General features: G+C 40.6%; 1 protein-coding gene across 4 annotated transcripts in view; it reads left to right on the top strand.

Moving 5' to 3' along the window:
• The window catches only part of TTC33 (tetratricopeptide repeat domain 33), a 253,317-nt gene that overhangs the window by 198,992 nt on the left and 35,654 nt on the right, over window positions 1-18,671 (top strand). For 3 of the 4 annotated variants that reach the window (XM_075588621.1, XM_075588616.1, XM_075588612.1), the window contains one exon: window positions 5,192-5,323. The exons of the other annotated variant lie outside the window; for it this stretch is intronic. In XM_075588621.1, the coding sequence (XP_075444736.1) occupies window positions 5,192-5,323 (132 nt within the window). The remainder of the gene's footprint in view (window positions 1-5,191; window positions 5,324-18,671) is intronic. 4 annotated transcript variants of the gene reach the window in all.

Here is an 18,671-nt window from a genome sequence, read left to right as displayed (position 1 = left end):
CCCATGAGCCTCTGCACACCCCACGTGACGCCAGGGAGCCAATAAGGCCTAGGATCTCCCTAGAGGGAGAGATAGGATACATTTCGCGCACTGAGCCCACACTAGTCAGTTGGAGCTGGGAGCAGGAAGGGGAAGGAAGGGTGTAGGGAGCGAATGAAGCTCCTGCGCCAAGTAAGGTCCCCCATATCCCAGGTAGGCCCCAACTCCCCACCAGGCTAGTGGGTAATTGATAAGGGACGGCCCCAGGTTAGGGACTCTGCCCTTAGTTGTGTGTGTGCTGTCTTGTCAGAGTCACGGCTGTCAGTGCTGTGAGGTCTGACAAGAAGGCACAGTGTTTGTGCAGCACGTTTGCTGCACGCACCCAGCAGGTTGCAGTGCGTTACTGCAGGCGCTGGGAGTACCAGGTAGTTAGAGTCAGGACCGGGAAGAGCTAGGGGAACGGAGTAGGCCAGTAACCCCTTAGGTCCCAGATAGGTCCTCACTCCCCAATTTGTGGTGCTATAGGGACAGGCCCTAGGTTAGGGACCCTGTCACAGTAGCGCTAGTGTTAGATAGGGACTCGGCAGACGCTGCGCATCTGTGCAGCGAGTTTGGCGTAGGTCGTCATTGCGGCTGCAGCAGTCATCCGGGTGGGATCGTCCTGGATGGTGGTTCCGGTGTTTTCGGTCGCCGGATCCTTTGTGAAGCCAGTTGCAGATCCGAGCACGGGAGTGCTCGGCAGGTACTCTAAATCTACAAGTGCACCAACGGGCCCCTTAGTTCATTATTTAGTGACTGCGCAGTCACACATATCCTCTCTCGGTAGGAGTGCGGGACATTGTGTGGGGATTGTTGGACACGGGGTGGGATCACCCGGTGTTGGGGGAAGCGTCCTGCGCGACGCCTTAGTTAGTGTCTCCTCTAGAGAGGGACACCTGTTATTTTGTTGATGGTATATGTGTCTTATGTTCCCATGTAAAAGGTATTGGTTATCATACACACTGTGTGCTAGCATTTGTATGTGTCTTGCGAGGAACAATTCCTGCTCTGCTGGGAACCATCGCAGGTGGAGGCGCTGCACCGAATGCAGGGTTACTCTTAATATAATTGCCCTAGGTTCCCTGTGGTGGAAGCTCAGCCCTTCTGTGAGCCTAACAGGTAAAGCACCACACCTGGTAACACTGTATGCTCTCCGCACTCACACTATATATACGATTGGGGGGGTGGGGGGGATACCCGTTACATTTATATTTGTAACATTGCTTAAATAAATTTTGTTTTGTGTGTTTGTGTGTAAAATAATATTGACATTGCTGGAGGGCTTCACAATGAAGCATTAAATAGTGAAAAGGGAAATGAAAGGTGATCTGTATACATTTATTTTTTTCCACTGGCTGTATAGAATAAAAGCATAATAGGGCAGGAGAAAAAGCGTAATCCTATACTGGTTGGCTTAAAAAAAAAATCCCACACTTCTTGACACTGATTAACCTAATTCCATTAAATAGGTCATAAGATGCTAATCAGTTGTTTATCTACTGGCTATAGGGCCTGCAATACTGTATACCTGTTATATATGTAGATCTGTTTGAGCTCTTCCCTTCATTCTGATGCCCACTTACTTAGCCATTTAATTAAGTTGATACGATCTTTACATTTCTTTGATTTATTTATGCAGGAATAGTGCAGGTAATATATACTATAGAAACAAATGTATAATATTAGCGATTAAAACGTTCTTTTGTTTTCAGTAGCTGTTCATGTTAAAAGCACAAATCTGAATTTAGAACAAAATCTCACGTGTTAAAAATGCAGCATTTCTCCCAGGTTTGTTACACAAAGGCTTTCGTGTTTACTTCTACACCTCGAGATTTTTATTTGAAATCTAGATATTTTCCTTTTGTCTATATTGTTTTCATTGCAATGACTCATTAAAAAAAAAAAATCACGCATTATTTCTATAGATCTTTTCTGTGTACAATGAAATAGAATAGCAAGAAAAAATAGCAAGAGAACTGTCAAAGGAGCAGATCAGATAACATGTGACAGATCTGAGACGTCAGAATAGTTAGGGTATTAGATTACACTGCAGTTTGTAAGATAACAGGAAAGTACTATGCGGGAGATTAAAATTCACTAAGCCTCATGGAGCTAACTGGACTGGAGCATTCAAGTAGCTGTTAATTAGTTTCTAGCTAAAGCTGTGTTTCCCAAGCTGGGGCCCTGAGGGATACGAGGTGCATGCCCACGGGGAGATGTAGAAGGAGTTAGATATACTTACAGTACAAACAGAAAGAATAAACAGGTAAAATATTCCACCCAGTAAAAATAATCTTTTTTTTTCTTTCATATTGGATTTCTGAAAGACCTAAACCCAAAATCGTAAGCGAATGGGTATCCCCAAGGTGAATCACAGGATCCAAAGATGGCGGGCGCACCACTCCACTCCTTTCAAAATGGTGTTTGGTGCTCTTGCAGGAAAGCGAGAATCCCAGAGGGAATCATCTCCATAGACTTCAATAGGGAACAGTATCCTGTCAAACTCATTGATGAAAAGTGAAAAAGACATTTAAAGTCTTTTTAATGAAGCCCAAAGATGGAATTTCCCGAAACGTTGTGCATTATGGCTGCATCATTAAAAATGCTTTAAATATCTACTTGACTTTTGTTACTGACTTTTTAAGTGCCACTGGATACTGTTTTCTATTGAAGTCCCAAAAGTGAAACATTGCTTTTAGGGGGGGAGGGGCAGCTGTATAAAGATAGGGTACCACTGAGCTAAAGGCAGACTGGAAATCCATCACTGCCTGCTGTCCTGACGGAATACATCTTCGTCATTTAACTTTCAGTAGACTTCCTATGAGTATGTGAGTGCTGAAAGGGTGTTTCATCTACAGTATTTTAAAGATGTAAATAACACCTGAGTTAGAATATCACGGCTTTTATCACTGCACAATTAATGCACTATTTGGTATGTGAAAGACTACCATTTTAGCTATAGTATGCAGTATCTTTGCAAGGTGAAAAGGTGCAAGATTCAAAATGTAATAATCACGGAAATCAAAGAAGCACTACAATCTATAAAACCATGTTTGTAATAACATCTAAAGACTCCTTACATTTTGTTCACAGTGCAGCATCTTCTTTATATATATATACAGCTCAACCCCCTTATAACGCTGTGCTTGGGGTCCAAAGAATCACATCGCGCTATAAGCGGATCGCGTTATAAATAATGTACAATTGTATTTAAGACACCAATAATCGTGTGGTAAAGTATTCATAAATAAGAAAATTGGGAGTCACGCTTGCATCGCGTTATAACAGTGTTTGTTACACATGTTAGGATTGTGCTGCATACCCCACTGGCTTTAGGACTTTGCTTTAATACATCTCCACAGTTACTCGTGTGTCTCCACAGCATTGTGTTTTGCCTTGTTGAGCATACTAGGGAATTCTTTCCCTCACTCCAAGTGTAGTGGTTCATTACATTGAGTAACAACGGTCTTAGTCCTGTTTACAGTGCCTTCTGAGGGTCATTTGTATAGTCACTTTCCTATGCTTCAGACTCATGTTGTCTGTGATTTCTCATATGAGATACCGTGTCTTATGTATTTGTTGTGTGAGATAGCTATTGCTATGGTTTACGTACAGGGGATTCATGCCTTATTTTAAATATTCTTTGCTATCTTTTAACTTGTTTTGTGACTGTTAATTAATAAAATTGTATTTTGCTACCTCCTATGGTATACCGGAGTGCTATAATTTTGGGTTACTTTTCCTCTCTTTTCTTACATACTTATTGGCCCTTGTAGCACCACTGACATACTACGTAGTACATATTCATGCTGTCAGTTTATTGGTTGCCTATATATAGTCGTGTGGATGCGGGGTTCGCTCTCTCTCTCATAATACAGGCATACCCCGGTTTAAGGACACTCACTTTAAGTACACTCGCGAGTAAGTACATATCGCCCAATGGCAAACGGCAGTTCACGCATGCGCCTTTCAGGACGTCCTGAACAGCAATACTACCTGTACCGAAGCTGTGCGCAAGCGGGGAGACTATAGAGCTTGTTACAAATGCGTTATTTACATCAGTTATGCACGTATATGACGATTGCAGTACAGTACAGTACAGTACATGCATCGATAAGTGGAAAAAAGGTAGTGCGTCACTTTAAGTACATTTTTGCTTTACATACATGCTCCGGTCCCATTGCGTACGTTAATGCGGGGTATGCCTGTATATATATACATATATATATATATATATATATATATATATATATATATATATATATACAGTGGTTGACAAATCACCAAAAAATCTACTCGCCACACAAAAAAATCTACTCGCCACCTAGTACCAAACGTGTGCTGCTTGGGCCAATATTTACTCGCCCGGGGGTTAAATCCACTCGCCCGGGGCGAGCAAATGTATAGGTTTGTCGAACACTGTATAATATATATATATACATATAGATACATACTAATTTGCATGTCATTACCCAGAATCTCTGGCTGCAGTGTAAGCATTGTATGCTAAAACTGCGGCCACGCTAGCGCTGAGCGCGCGGTGCTTGCCGAGTTTAGTTTCTGCAATTCAAATTATCCCGTCCCCGCTCACGAGGCTTGGCACTTGGGGAGACCAAAAAAAGTGAGTTTGACACGCGCTCAACAAGCCCTCAATGCCCCCACGCGCACGCTTGTAAAATAGTCAGGACACCTGGCGCTCATACTTGGCGAGCTGGTGACGTCACCACTCTTCAAGCATGAGCGCGGTCAGCGCCAGCGGGGACACAGCCTTAGATATAACAGGGAAAAGCAGGGTTACAGCCCTTTCTGAGATGTGAATATGCTCACAAGTGGTATTTGTATTTGATATATATATATATATATATATATATATATATATATATATATATATATATATATATATGTGTGTGTAAGGGAACTTCACCAAAGCTATACTGTACCAATAATTAAATTTTTAGTAACTTTTTTCATAATCAGGTAATATAAATGATATCAGCACTGAAGAAGTGCAAGTAATTTACCTGGAAACCCCCCCCCCCAACAATTGAACAGTAAAGGATAATGTGCAATGTTTTGTGGTTAAGGGCATACAGCCAAAGTACTGTACTATACAAAGTTATGAGCTGTCAGCTAACTCAAACTATGCATTTTCTGATTGTCTCTATTTTTATAGGCGCTAATGTGTCTTCATGAGATATTCCCAGCAGTGCAAGCTGCTGAAACAGCAGTTCAACGAAATCCACGGTTTGTAGAAGCCTGGCAGACTTTAGGGCGTGCACAGCTTGGATTAGGCGAGATTACAATGGTAAGTAGGTGATTTTCATTTTCTTGCCCAGAATATTAAAGAAAAACTTAAACCTAAAAATAATGTACAGTATGCTATGACCAATTTCACCGACTTGAGGGCCTTATTCTGTAAGCTGCAATAGAGCCTCTATCGCACGGAAAGCCCTATTGAAGTCAATGGGACTTTCGATGCGGCGCTATCGCAGTTGACAGAAAAAGGCCGTAAAGCTGGAATTCACTAAACTCCAATCGGGCTTATCTGAGCTTGATCTGGCGTTAACTGCTTCATTGAACTGCATTTAACGCAGAATCACGTTCCAATATCCCTGATCAGCGCTTAGTGAATCTTCCCTTAAGGCCATATTGACTCAGTGGTGCTAAGCCATACATTAGTTTATGAGCTATTCTCTTGCCTTATGACTTGGCAAAACAGGAACATTTTTGTGAAGCCAAACTAATATACCAGTGGAAGTGCCCTCCCTTATTATACACTGCTCTGACAACATTTTTTTTACATTTAACAAAACAAGGCCACCAGTATGTACTTCCGTAATATACATGCATCTACCTAAGGAAAATCATTTTTATTGAGTTCTTTTATTCGACGACCATTAAGGTCTTTAATTTGTTTTGAGGAGCATTTTCGATTGCTTGCAGGAGTGGCTAAACCCCGCTGGCAATGAAAGAGTTAACAAGATTTTGCCTAGAGGGCGGTACTACAGTAGTGGAAATGTGTGTTACTGTTTATTTCAAATAGTGCTGTTATGGTCCGCATTAGCTTAACAGAAAGCAACGGTATTGGCCAATGTGTTTGTTCCCTACAACAGCGGTGCGCAAGGTGGAGGGTGCTCGATTCACTGCGGGGGGCGCGGGGTTTACAGAGGCCCCCGCACGCTTCCCGAAGGCATTTAAATTAAACCCGGGGGAGCTGCAGGGCCTCTGTAAACCTGACTTACCTTGATTCAGACACTCCTGGTGACGCGTCGTCATGGCAACGCATGCGTCAAATTACGCGGGGTCATGTGACGTCTCGTTGCCATGACAATGTGACATCATGACGCCAGGACGTCTGAATCAAGGTACAGTAGGGCGGGGCGAGGAGAGGGGGAAGGCCAGCAGGGGGGCACAGGGGAAAAGATTGCGCTCCCCTGCCTTACAAGACTAGTAGGAACTGCATAAAGAATGATGTCTGTTTAAGGATAGAAGTGCAATTCAGCCCCTCGCCATACAATGGAAGAACTGTTTTTGTTGCATTGAGATCAGATAGTGATCTTCCCCTAAAGTGGTGGAATACCAAAGAAGAATATGTTCATATTAAATACATGAATCCAATACAATATTGTTGATTTCAGCTCTGGAGACCTCCTGCTTTCTGAAATAGGTAACCTCTGTAGGTGCTGCCAATAGGAACCCTGGCCTGGTTCACAATATAGCGATTTAAAAGTCCTGCGTCCTGTGGGCCAATAGGAAGCTGCGATGTCGCCCCTTGTGTCTTGCTATTGGCCCACATGACAAAGGAGCTTTAAACTGCGGAGAGATACCGGCAGCACCTTGGGAGGTACGTCTTGGGAAGCAGGGGACCCCCGGAGCTGAGATCAACAGAGCGGCCCAGCTCTGGAGACCCCCTGCGTCAATATTATTTACATTTGAAAAAAACAGTATCGCCCGGAGTGCTCCTTTAATATCTTAAATATTGGTTATAACATTTATAAGCATAGCGTCAATGTGTTTTCATTGCGTAGGTACACAAAATGATTGAATCATCTTTATTCTGTCAAAAATCTAATATGCTGTGAAACAGGGTAACACATACAGTTGTTAACAATGCAGTAACGTCTATTCACTTAAATTAAACTGTCACCATATTGCAGTGATTCCCAACCACGGTTCCGTGGAACCCTGGGGCTCCTTGAAGCAGTCTCAGGGGTTCCTCCTATGGACCACAGACCCGCCTCCCCCTTGGGGTGGGGTTGTTTGGTATGTATTTTGTAGGGTGGATTGAGGGTGGGGTAAATGACGGAAGGTAGGGGTGAGTGAGAGAAGAGAGGGGGCAGGAGAGAGTGAGTGAGGAAAAGAGAGAGTAAGAGTGAGACGCAAGGGATAAATACATGGGAGTGGGGAGAGTTAGTGAGATGGATGGGAAAGAAATACATGGGTAGAGGGTGGAAAATAGAGGTGGCTCGTGAGGTGTGAAATGTTGTGACAGACCCCTGTCGAACCTAATATGTGTCAGCCAGATAGGGGTTCCCCGAGATTTTTTTAAATACTTCAAGGGTTCCTCCAAACAAAAAAGGTTGGAAATCACTGCCATATTGAGTAGACGGCAAAGATTCATGAGGAGTCCATCTCTGATTGGTGATGTAATTATAAACACGAGAGGATGAAGTTAATGGAAATTGATTATAAATTTTTCTGGATTTCTAAGAAGCAGAATCTAGAGATTAGTAACAAATCAGAATGCATTTCAGTCTCTTCCGGTATGATTAATCACATCACACAGATCCTAGAAGGCACATTCAGACTCCGGATGAAAGAACAAATATACAAAATATATATTTTTTCTCGATTTAGCATATCGTAGCTTTTGTCGCGAGGATACACATTTTCAACGTTTTGCGGCGATAGTTTAAAAAGTGTGTAGCCTTTCTGTAAGAGACAGCAACGTAATTAATGATAAGGTAATTAAATCAATAGATGAAAAGTGAGCCTATGTAATTCTCTTCACTTATTACGTTTCTGCATTCATTAGGCACTCGCTGTGCTAACACTAAATATTTCCTGTTCTACTCTATAGAGACATGTCTACAACTGTCACAGACAATGAATTGTGCCCCAGAACCCAGAATGACTGCCCACAGCAATCTAATAACTGGCAACAGTAGGCAGTAATAAAAAAGAAAGATGTAATATTTGATGTATTATTATAAAGCAGCACTGAAAACAGTGCTAATCTTTGGTACTAATGGCTTCACATTAATGCCAATTATATATATTCAACATTTATCTCCATGTACCCATTGTAAATGCAAAGAAAGAACACATATTGCTAATGATGATAAACAAATACTTTGGTTATTATGATTACAGATTACGATTTATTCCATAATTAATAAACATTATTGAAACAGTATAAAGCTGGGCGTATTATGCTGTTGCATTAGGTTTTATTTAATTGCCTTCAGCAGAAAAAAAGGTGTCATTTAGTCTTTGTTTAATATGCCTTAATAATACTGTACATGAGAAATTAAATTAGCACTTCAAAAAGTTCTTCAAGTTATAATTTATTTATATAATTTACTTTATGCTGTAGCATTCTAGATATACTGTATCTGCTTGAATTGTTAAAGCCACTTTTGGGCATGTATAAAATGGCAGCTGATTCCTTTATAATAAACAATGAATTTGTTGGCAAATGATTAAATGCTTATGTAACCCTCCTTACCTGGCTCCAAAGGAAGTCACATCAGACTGACTATACACATAGGCAGTGCTCAGTCTCCAAGGCCTTTGCAAGGTGCTGGGTAAGTGCAGGTTGGGCGTTGATGCTTGAACATAACAAGGATGGGCACCACGAACTTTTTATAAACAAAAAGCTGCTTTATTTGACAGCCGTCAATAACGCTTCACAGGTATTGACGTACTGAATACTTGACAGGAACTCGTGGCAAACAATATACTTTCAATACTTCATCCCCTGGTGCAGTAGTTCCCATTCAAGGGAGGCACTTGGCTTAGTGGCCCATTGCAGATGGTATGCTGGGGACCGCTTGCAGGGAAGCTATGATGTAGCTGGCGGATTCCAGGGTCCGATGTGCCCTGGGTGTAGAGGGTCTGTTTTTTTAAATATCTTAACTGGCAGCACAGTCCTTCTGTGCTCAAGATAACTGTTCCTGTGAGTCTCTTTCCGGCAACGCAGTCCCTCTGTGCTCAAGGGATCTTCTGCAGTTCAAACAGGAGGCTTTTCTACCTGTTTGATGAGCCAGGTGGAGACTGGTTAATTGTCTGTAGCTGCAATTAACTAGCTCCCTGCAGGACTCCTCAGACCAATACATGCTTTCTATTGAAGCCCTTTTAGACTGGGGTTAAGGCCATGTTACAACATCTCTTACTATATATATGAAACACACAAGCCTATTTACAGGACTCAGAGTGAGGACCCCCAGGCAGAACGCTGAAGAGTGAATAGTGAAGAACGCTGAAGAACCTGCTTCTAGAACATTGGGTGGGGCTATATATACCCTTTCCTCTCCCTATCATGACATCCTGGGTAGAAAAGGGAGTGGCAAACCCGGAGGGATCCCACCCAGTTAACCCCTTAAAACATTAACCCCTTTACAGAACTAGTAGTCCCCAAAGAGGGCGCTACACATATTATAATATTTCTGAGTAGAATGGCAAAAATAATAGAAACTCAACCAAGTTTTCGATATATTAATTACAGTGTTCTTTTACTTACAGAAATATTTTAGTTATTGCACCTAAATTTCAAATAGATGAAACGTATCAATCATGGGGAAACTTTGTTTTCAAACAATATCTGGTGACTGCCTCTAGGACCTTTAATTGTAAATCCTTATTTACTTTTTAATTTTGTATTTCGGACTAACTAATGGGGATGTGGCCGTCACTGCACACAGCCAATCACTCCCCGCCCCTGCCTGTTTCCCTGCCACCCCCATATGTCTGAGCTCTACTGAGCAGCGTCAGAGTAAAGTCTCTGTGTGTCTCCGTGTGTGCTTGTGTGTGTGTGTCTCTCTCTCTGTGTCTCTGTGGTGTGTGCGTGCGTGTGTTTTATCTCTGGGAACACCCCCTCCACCCCCCTCTTTTTCTGCTTCCCCTCTGCAAAAAGCTTTCAGTAATGCCTAAGTATTTATATATAAACATGTCTAAGTAAATATAATGTCTAAATATGTGTAGAAATGAAAAAACTATATGTAGAAACAGACTACTACTTTGTGACAAAGAGGATATATTTTTATTTTAATACACATTGCTTTTACAGTTATTATTACATAGTTACATAGTTACATGGTAGATGAGGTTGAAAAAAGACGTAGGTCCATCAAGTTCAACCTATGCTAAATTTAGACAACAGATACTTTATCCTATATCTATACTTACTTATTGATCCAGAGGAAGGCAAACAAAAAACCCCAGTGTCATATCATCCAATGATATCTCATAAGGGGAAAAATAAATTCCTTCCTGACTATAAGAATTGGCAATCGGATTAATCCCTGGATCAACATCCTTCCCATATATACTTATTTGGTATATCCCTGTATACTTTTCCCATCTAAAAAGATGTCCAACCTTTTTTTTAACAAATCTATTGTATCTGCCATCACAGTCTCCATGGGTAATGAATTCCACATTTTAACTGCCCTTACTGTAAAGAACCCTTTCCTTAGTTGCTGGTGAAATCTCCTTTCCTCCAACCTTAAGGGATGCCCCGAGTCCTTTGTACTGCCCGTGGGATGAATAGTTCTTTTGAAAGGTCCTTGTATTGTCCCCGAATATATTTATATATAGTTATCCTATCCCCCATTAGACGCCTCTTTTCTAATGTAAATAAACAGGAAATAATTAACAGGAAACCTCCCCATTAGTAGTGACGTTTATAAAGAAGATGCTATTGGCAGAATAATAAGCATCCATTTTTTTTCTGAGGCTGGTAATGGCTGTAGTAATAGAACGAGGTAGTAGAGAACAAAAAAGTTTAGACATACTGTAGGTCAGCGGTGCGCAAAGTGGGGCGCGCAAGATTATTCAGGGGGGGTTGCTGCAGTTGCAGAGGCCCCGCGCTCTTCCCACAAGCCGTTTAAATTAATGCCGGGGGATCGCGTGAGGCCTCTGCAACTTCACCTACCTTCTCATCGGCGCCATGGCAACGCGGCGGGGTCATGTGATGTCACGTTGGCATGGCAACGTGACGTCATGTGACCCGCACCATCATTTCATGCCGGGAGCCGGAGAGGAGGTAAGGGAGAGGGGGGGTGCGCGAGCAGGGAGGGAAGCAGGAGGGGGGGCGCGAGCAGGAAAGATTGTGCAGCGCTGCTGTAGGTGTCAAGCAACATGTTTCTACAATAAGTGACTAGTGTGTGTGTGTGTGTGTTATATGGGAGGGTTGTGTATTGGGGGAGTTATGTGTATTGGGGGAGTTGGTTATTATGTTTATTGTGGGAGGGGTTGTTGTGTATTGGAGGAGGGAGGGTTATGTGTATTGGGGAGATTGGGTGGTTATTTGGTGTATTGGAGGTGGGGAGGCTATTGATCATGGGGGTATGAGAGAGGTGGGTGTGATGGGGGAGGGTAGTTTTACCAATGGACACCGGATCCAAAGTGATTGAATAATCATTTGCGTCGTATGGAATAACTTGTTTATATATTTGAAGTCGTATGTGACAGAGAACCATGCACGATCCTGGCTAATTATGTCAATCTGTATATACTGATTATCCAAATGCAATTGTTATGCATTTGTCTGAAAGCTGCTTCCTTCTTCAGCAATTTTAGACAATAACTTGTAAAAAAACAAAAAACACTTCACCTTCATTGTAGCCTGAGTTAATTGTACAGATCTTTCATGGTGAAGGGATAATGATCCTCAGAATCTTCCAATAATGTACACTCCTAATATTTGTATCTTGTATGTTGTTAAAGGAAGATGTTAGATGCAACATGCAAGGTTTGGCACAATGCTGGCATTGCTATTCCCACTTCAAAGAACAATGAGAGCTTGGGATACAGTGGGCTCTGTATTTTTACGACAGGCTTTGACCTTGGAACTCCCTCGAGACGTGCAGCAGAACATTCCACATTTATCCAAGACATTTGCCTTGAAGTAATGTTTGTTTTGGGTGTGCTACTGTACACTTAAACTTTAAGAAGATAAAGCTACACCTTCCATTTACATTTATAGAACAACCACATTGTGTTAAAGTTGACTCCCCTGTGACTGACAGCTGTTGCGCAGTCTATGAATATGGATATTGTTTGACATAGCTTTGGGTTGATGCACTCATGGGATTATACCTGTACTTGTAAAAAAAAACTGCAAATAGAAATATCCTACAAGTAAATAAGTGCTAGTCACACGTGAAGAAGGGACATAGGTCTTAAAAGCTTATTTACAACTGTAGCTGTTGCGAGCGTCTCGAAGCCGCTGGCGGCTCACTGCACATCACAGTCGCTGCGTCTTTTAAGTTGGGAAAAGCTGCAACACGAGATCTCCTGCTGTGGCTGTTTACATCAATTCTGATGGCTTTGGAAACTTTACAGCCTTCTACATCTGTACATCTAAAAAGAAATGTTGGTCCATTAAAAAGTGTTACCAACGGCAATAAACTTAAATTCAATGGCAGAATATGAATTAAATGCAGACACAATAAGAATTATTTACTACCCGCTATTATATTTTTCATTATGAAAATATGCTTTTATAAAAAAAGAAACGTTCCTGATGTTGTCTGTAGATACAGTGATGTGCATGTATAAAGCAGATTATGGAAACAGCATGCACTTGTAGTCGGAAAAAGATCCTCTTTTCTGTCCCTCAGCGTACCTTTCACATATACAGAACAATAGTATATAGAACTCAAAGTCTCTGAGTTTCCCAGTAACAGATTATTTTTGTGCATAGAAAAACAAAACTATTGCGAGCAACTCCCCAACAAACTACACTGAGATCCAGCCCACCATGGGAAATGCAAAACCCCCTGAATGTACTGTATGTCTGTATATCTTTATTTATATACTGTGGCACCATCCATGTATATCGCGCTTCACAGCAGTAATACACGGGACATAATAATATAACACATAATGGGAAGAAGTGCTTCAGAAATAAAAGTAACAATAGAAAAGGAGTCCCTGCCCAGTTGAACTTACAATCTAAATGATAAATTAGGAGAATTTACAGATACAGTATATATAACAGTTGACTGTTCAGTTCAATCAGTGCGACAATATGTTTTTTAAACACAATATATTTAGGTTCTACAAACAAACACAAACAGAGCCCAGTGCTACATCCAATGGCAAAAATACACAGTGAAATACCTATATATCTCTTGAATAAAAGGGTCATTTAGTTTAACACTTTAGCCAAAGCATTGTAAGCCTGTGAGCCCGTCCAAGGCATGACCATAATTCACAGGTCCTAACACTGATTAAAATTCTTAATAACCTGTACAATACTAGGAAGAATGATCATAATTGATCTGTCATAATCAGCTGCATGGTTCTAAATCTGTTTGAAATTCTTATTTACCTGGACAATACCAGGAAGAATACTCTGTATTAGATCTGTCGCAATCAGCTGCATGCAAAGACCTGTGCATATGGAAAGTGGGATGGGACAAGCTTTAAACCTGGGAGGGAGGGGCCAACCTCCAAATCAGCTGTGACCAGCTGGACAAAGTTAACAAACACACAGATACCCAGTAAGCTCATTTAAGCAACAAAAGTTACCACAAAATATAATATTATATAATCAAAAAGGAGTGCTACTGGGCATGACGTTTATAGACATATATATATATATATATATATATAATATATATATATATTAAGTATATTTAGTATATATAGTAAGCTCATTTAATCCCCAAAAGTTACCACATATATATATATATATATATATATATATATATATATATATATATATATGTGGTAACTTTTGGGGATTAAATGAGCTTACTGGGTATCTGTGTGTTTGTTAACAATATATTTAGGGAAAGAATATATGCTAGGAATTGGTATTTTATTATAATTCTTGCATATGCTAAAGGTTAATTGTGTTTTATTTTTAAATGCTGGAAGTTTCAGCCTAAACCAGACACAGATCTATATACCCCCTTATTTATAGGTCAGATACAGGTTAATACTGTATAACAATCTGGTGTTAAAGCAGCAAAACATGACATTTAATGTTTGTTTGTTTTTTAAATAGATCAGTTCTGTAGTATTAGATAATAGTAACTGATTTGTTTTTTATTATTCAACTCTTAATGCCATTTTTAATGAGTTTTAATATACTGAGCATCCTTTGATTTCTATTACACACTTCACCAGCAGTGCAAGATATTTGCAACACTTTACTGTTTGTGATAATTTGTTGCCAATGTTCCCAGCAGCTTGAGCTGTAAACAACAACAATAGACAATATTACCTTAGTAATATCAGGATACATTGTAGCTGCTGAGTTACAGTACACTGACGGATCGATTGAAACTGAAAGGCGGCCATTATGTTAGGCACACAATCAGAATGATTACATATTTATAACAGGAGCACCAAACAGTTGCCAGCTTAGGTAAGAATGTAGAATTATACATTGTCACATGCTTTACATATAAAAATAAGAAAGAAAGAAAGGAGGAATGCAGTATCGCTGCATTAACTCCTGTTTACTGGAGTGGGAGTTAATGCCGGATGGGGTTTGTTAATCCATAACAGACTTCAATAATTAAAACCTATAAAGCCCTGAAAGAGAAAACACAATCTATAGCATATGCAAGAATTATAATTAAAAACAAAATCCCAGTATAATATTTTGATGGTTTCATGATCTGCCCAGTTTACATTGGATATATACTGTACTGTATATAACCTGCACGGTCAAAATCTGTTTTTCTTCTGACTACAGCAGGCCGTTTATTATCGGCATTTGCTCCTACAGTATACGGGGGTAATAGAGCTAGATCGAGCATTAACTGCTATTGACTTGAATTGTTCATTTAATTTCTTCATTACACCCCACTCAACTCAATCACCTGTTACTCCCCACGCTGCCCAATCACCTTTTACTCCCCACGCTCCCCAATCACCTGTTACTCCCCACGCTCCCCAATCACCTGTTACTCCCCACGCTCCCCAATCACCTGTTACTCCCCACGTACCCCAATCACCTGTTACTCCCCACGTACCCCAATCACCTGTTACTCCCCACGTACCACAATCACCTGTTACTCCCCACGTACCCCAATCACCTGTTACTCCCCACGTACCCCAATCACCTGTTACTCCCCACGCACCTCAATCACTTGGTGAAAGAGCGGGGGATGAAGTTTGAAGGTTGACAGAGAGGGGGGGTGGGGAGAGGAGGGGGGGGGAATAAAAAATAGAGGGAGTTGAGAGAGGGGAGGTTAAAAGGGGGGAGTGAGAGGAAGAGGAGGAGAGAAGGGATGGAGATAGTTGAGAAATTAGGTAGAGACAGAAGAGGGAGAGAAAGAGATATGAGATTGTAACAGGGGACTTATCCCTGTTCAGATAATGTGCCTCTAATCCAGCAGTGTGGTGGTTAACTGCTGGTAGTCAATTAACAAAACACCACCTGCCTGATTAGATGGCTTAGAAAGCCTGTCTTTTGAAACAGGAAGTGAGAACTCCTTAGCTGTGACTGAGAGCTGAACTTGGGACAGAGAGCAGAGATTGTCTTTGACTCTCACAACAGTCTTGAGCCCTGCCAGAAGAAACAGCAGAGCTGCTTACAAGACACAGGGAAAACTTCTAAACCTGTATGCTGACCAACCCTGGAGACAAGGGAGCAGAAGCAGGAACAGTGAAGATTTTCCCTCCAAACCACAAGGAACAGATAAGACTTTCATTCTTAAAAGACTGCTTATATCTGCTTATTGCATGCTATGTGTTTGGGTCTGCGAGAACTGTTGACTAAGGGAGATGTGAATTATTGCATAGTGTTTCACTAGAAATACTCCCAAGTGAATAGAAGCTTTGTTCACCCCCTGTGTTTGGATGAATTTCCTGATGAAAAGGAAAAGGCACAATAAAGCCTTATTATAATTTCACATTATAAACGACTCCAAGTGTGTACCTCTGTGAATGTCCGTCTACAGAGATATAAATTCTTTATTTGGTGTTTACTATTATCAGTCCCTGGCCACGTGTTTCATGAGCAGGACCAATAATAGTGAGTCCATGTGATGGGGAGCGGGGTGATGGGAAGGCCATAAAGAATAGTGCACAGTTCCTGCGTTTGCTAAAGCCGGTCCTGTAATATAACCTGTAAGGACTGCGCTCCTGCTGCTGGGTAATGCGGCAGCCCGCACCAGGGGGAATGTTATGTGTGCTTTTCTAAAAGTGTAAGTGTTTACCAATAAAGGGTTTGTGTCCCTGAAAATACCAGCAGCCAAGGAGAGGTCAGTTTGGTAAACCCAGTTACAATATGAACTAGCAGTTAGCAATCATATCAAATAATGCAGCGAAACAAAGTCGACTCTTAACTGGAGAGAAAAAGACAGAGGATTGTTTCTACATTTTTAATTTGTCTCAAATGCTGTTGTTTACATTGCTTTTCATTTCCGTGTTGGGTTAGCAGGTACATTATATCTGCTAAACCAACACGGTGATTTCCATTAAGTGTTGCATTGAGGATTAGGAGAACTGAGGCAATTTCCTTGGTGATGAGCTGTGAGGCCCCAGCAGAACTGTGAGGTGCTCCAGCTATTGAAACTGCTTCTATCATTATAAATACGATCAGGGGATTCACAAGAAGAGTGAAATGCAGGGGAGGCATACAAACTGACAGTATTTTGGGACCATCATTTAAGACAAGTACACATAACTATGTAATACTTTTTTTATGCATAGAGATCCTGACAGGAATTATACAACCTTTTGTCGGTGCAGCGCAGTTTTATTAAATTACTAGCTCGCAGTATAATAGATGGCAGTAAATGCATTTACTCAACTTCTGCAGTACTCGCCTGTTAGAATATTAAACTGTATCACTACCTGCAAATAATTGGCATTCGGAATATAGCTATTACAACTCTATACTCATACTAAATTGAGATCTAGTCAGGGTCCTACATTTAGTTTGAGACCATCAGGCAACTATAAGTGATATAGGAGGAGTTTAAGTTAACGATCCTATATGGATTCAAAAAAGGAATACAGTTCCTCCTCTAATGGTGAATCCTTTAAAGTTAAGGGGTTCATCAATTGCCTTACAGCTTTTGTTGTGTACTTATTAACCTGTAGTTGTGGCTTCCAGTATGTAGGTCGGACCACCCGCCCTTTGAGTACGAGGTTTCTCGAACATAGAAGAAACATTATTAACGAGGTCACCAACCACTTTGTTTCTAAACATTTTTTATTGGTCCACAATAAAAGCCCGGAAGGAGTTAAAATGAAGGGATTGGAATTTATTCCCCCGCTTGGTTTTGGCGGCGGATCGAATGAAACTTCTGTCCAGAAGGGAAAGTTACTGGATCTTGAAATTAAATTGTCTAGTACCACATGGTCTGAATGAGAATCTGGATATTAGTATGATTGTATAGCGGTCAGGTGGTTGTGTTTGCTTAGTGCAGGTTTTTATTTTAAAATTATTGTTAAAATATTTAAAACATTTAAATTGTTAAAATCCCATTATATATATATATTTTTTTTAAAGTTCTGTTAATCGGTTGGTATATTTATTTATTCCTCTGTCAATCTTCCCAATTATTATTTAATAATAATGTATTATTTCGTTTGTTATAATTCATTTATAAATGTATACAATTGTTTAATATAATATAACAATAGTAATATAATTCATTAATTTATTTCCATATAGCACAGTTATTCATCACGTTTATGTTCATTATATAATTTTCTGGTATCACATACACATTTATTAGTTAATTTACTATTTTATAGCGATTTTAGATTTAGATGACAATATGAACTGTCATTGAGGTTTTGTTTTACCTACTCTCTATCTGCAATGTATTATGTCCTATTATGGCAAACTCTTTTCTGCTGTGTTTCTTCCTATTAGCCAATGAGCTTGGACTATTTTGCCTATAAATGCAGTTTCCCACACAAAGTGCGTATAACTCTGATGAAGTCAGCTGTTAGCTGACGAAATGCGTAGGGCTATCTGCGCCACTACGCAGCCGTGACACGCATTGCCGGGCCGTGCATGAGACTCCCATAATGAGCACCTGATCTCTGGCTGCACTGTCATTCCCTCTCAATACAGATGCCAAATATTCTGCTGGTTTGTGTGCGATCATATGGACATATATGAAGACTTTTTCGCTCAAATTGGATGTGAGCATACTAAAGTTGATATCCGTGGGATCCCTGCTGTTGCTGCATACTCGTATCTACCGAGATCGTCCTCCAATTGAATGCGTAGCTTCCAGCCGGTTGCCGGTAACCGTGTATCCATTTCAATGCTTGTTTTTATTGTTTTTCAAGTGGGCATTTGTCGTCGTCCCCCCTTTTTTTTAATAAATTGTTAATTTTTTATGCTAATGCACTAGGGTGTGTGCGCTAACAGGGATACCTCGAGAGTTCATCGCACTCAAAGCTCTGTAGCCTATTCCCTCTCCTGATTGGCAACAGATTACATT

Source organism: Ascaphus truei, chromosome 1 (genome assembly GCF_040206685.1).
Source record: "Ascaphus truei isolate aAscTru1 chromosome 1, aAscTru1.hap1, whole genome shotgun sequence".
Taxonomy (NCBI): domain Eukaryota; kingdom Metazoa; phylum Chordata; class Amphibia; order Anura; family Ascaphidae; genus Ascaphus; species Ascaphus truei.
Note: the sequence above shows the minus strand (reverse complement) of the source record. Positions and strands in the feature narration are given on the sequence as shown.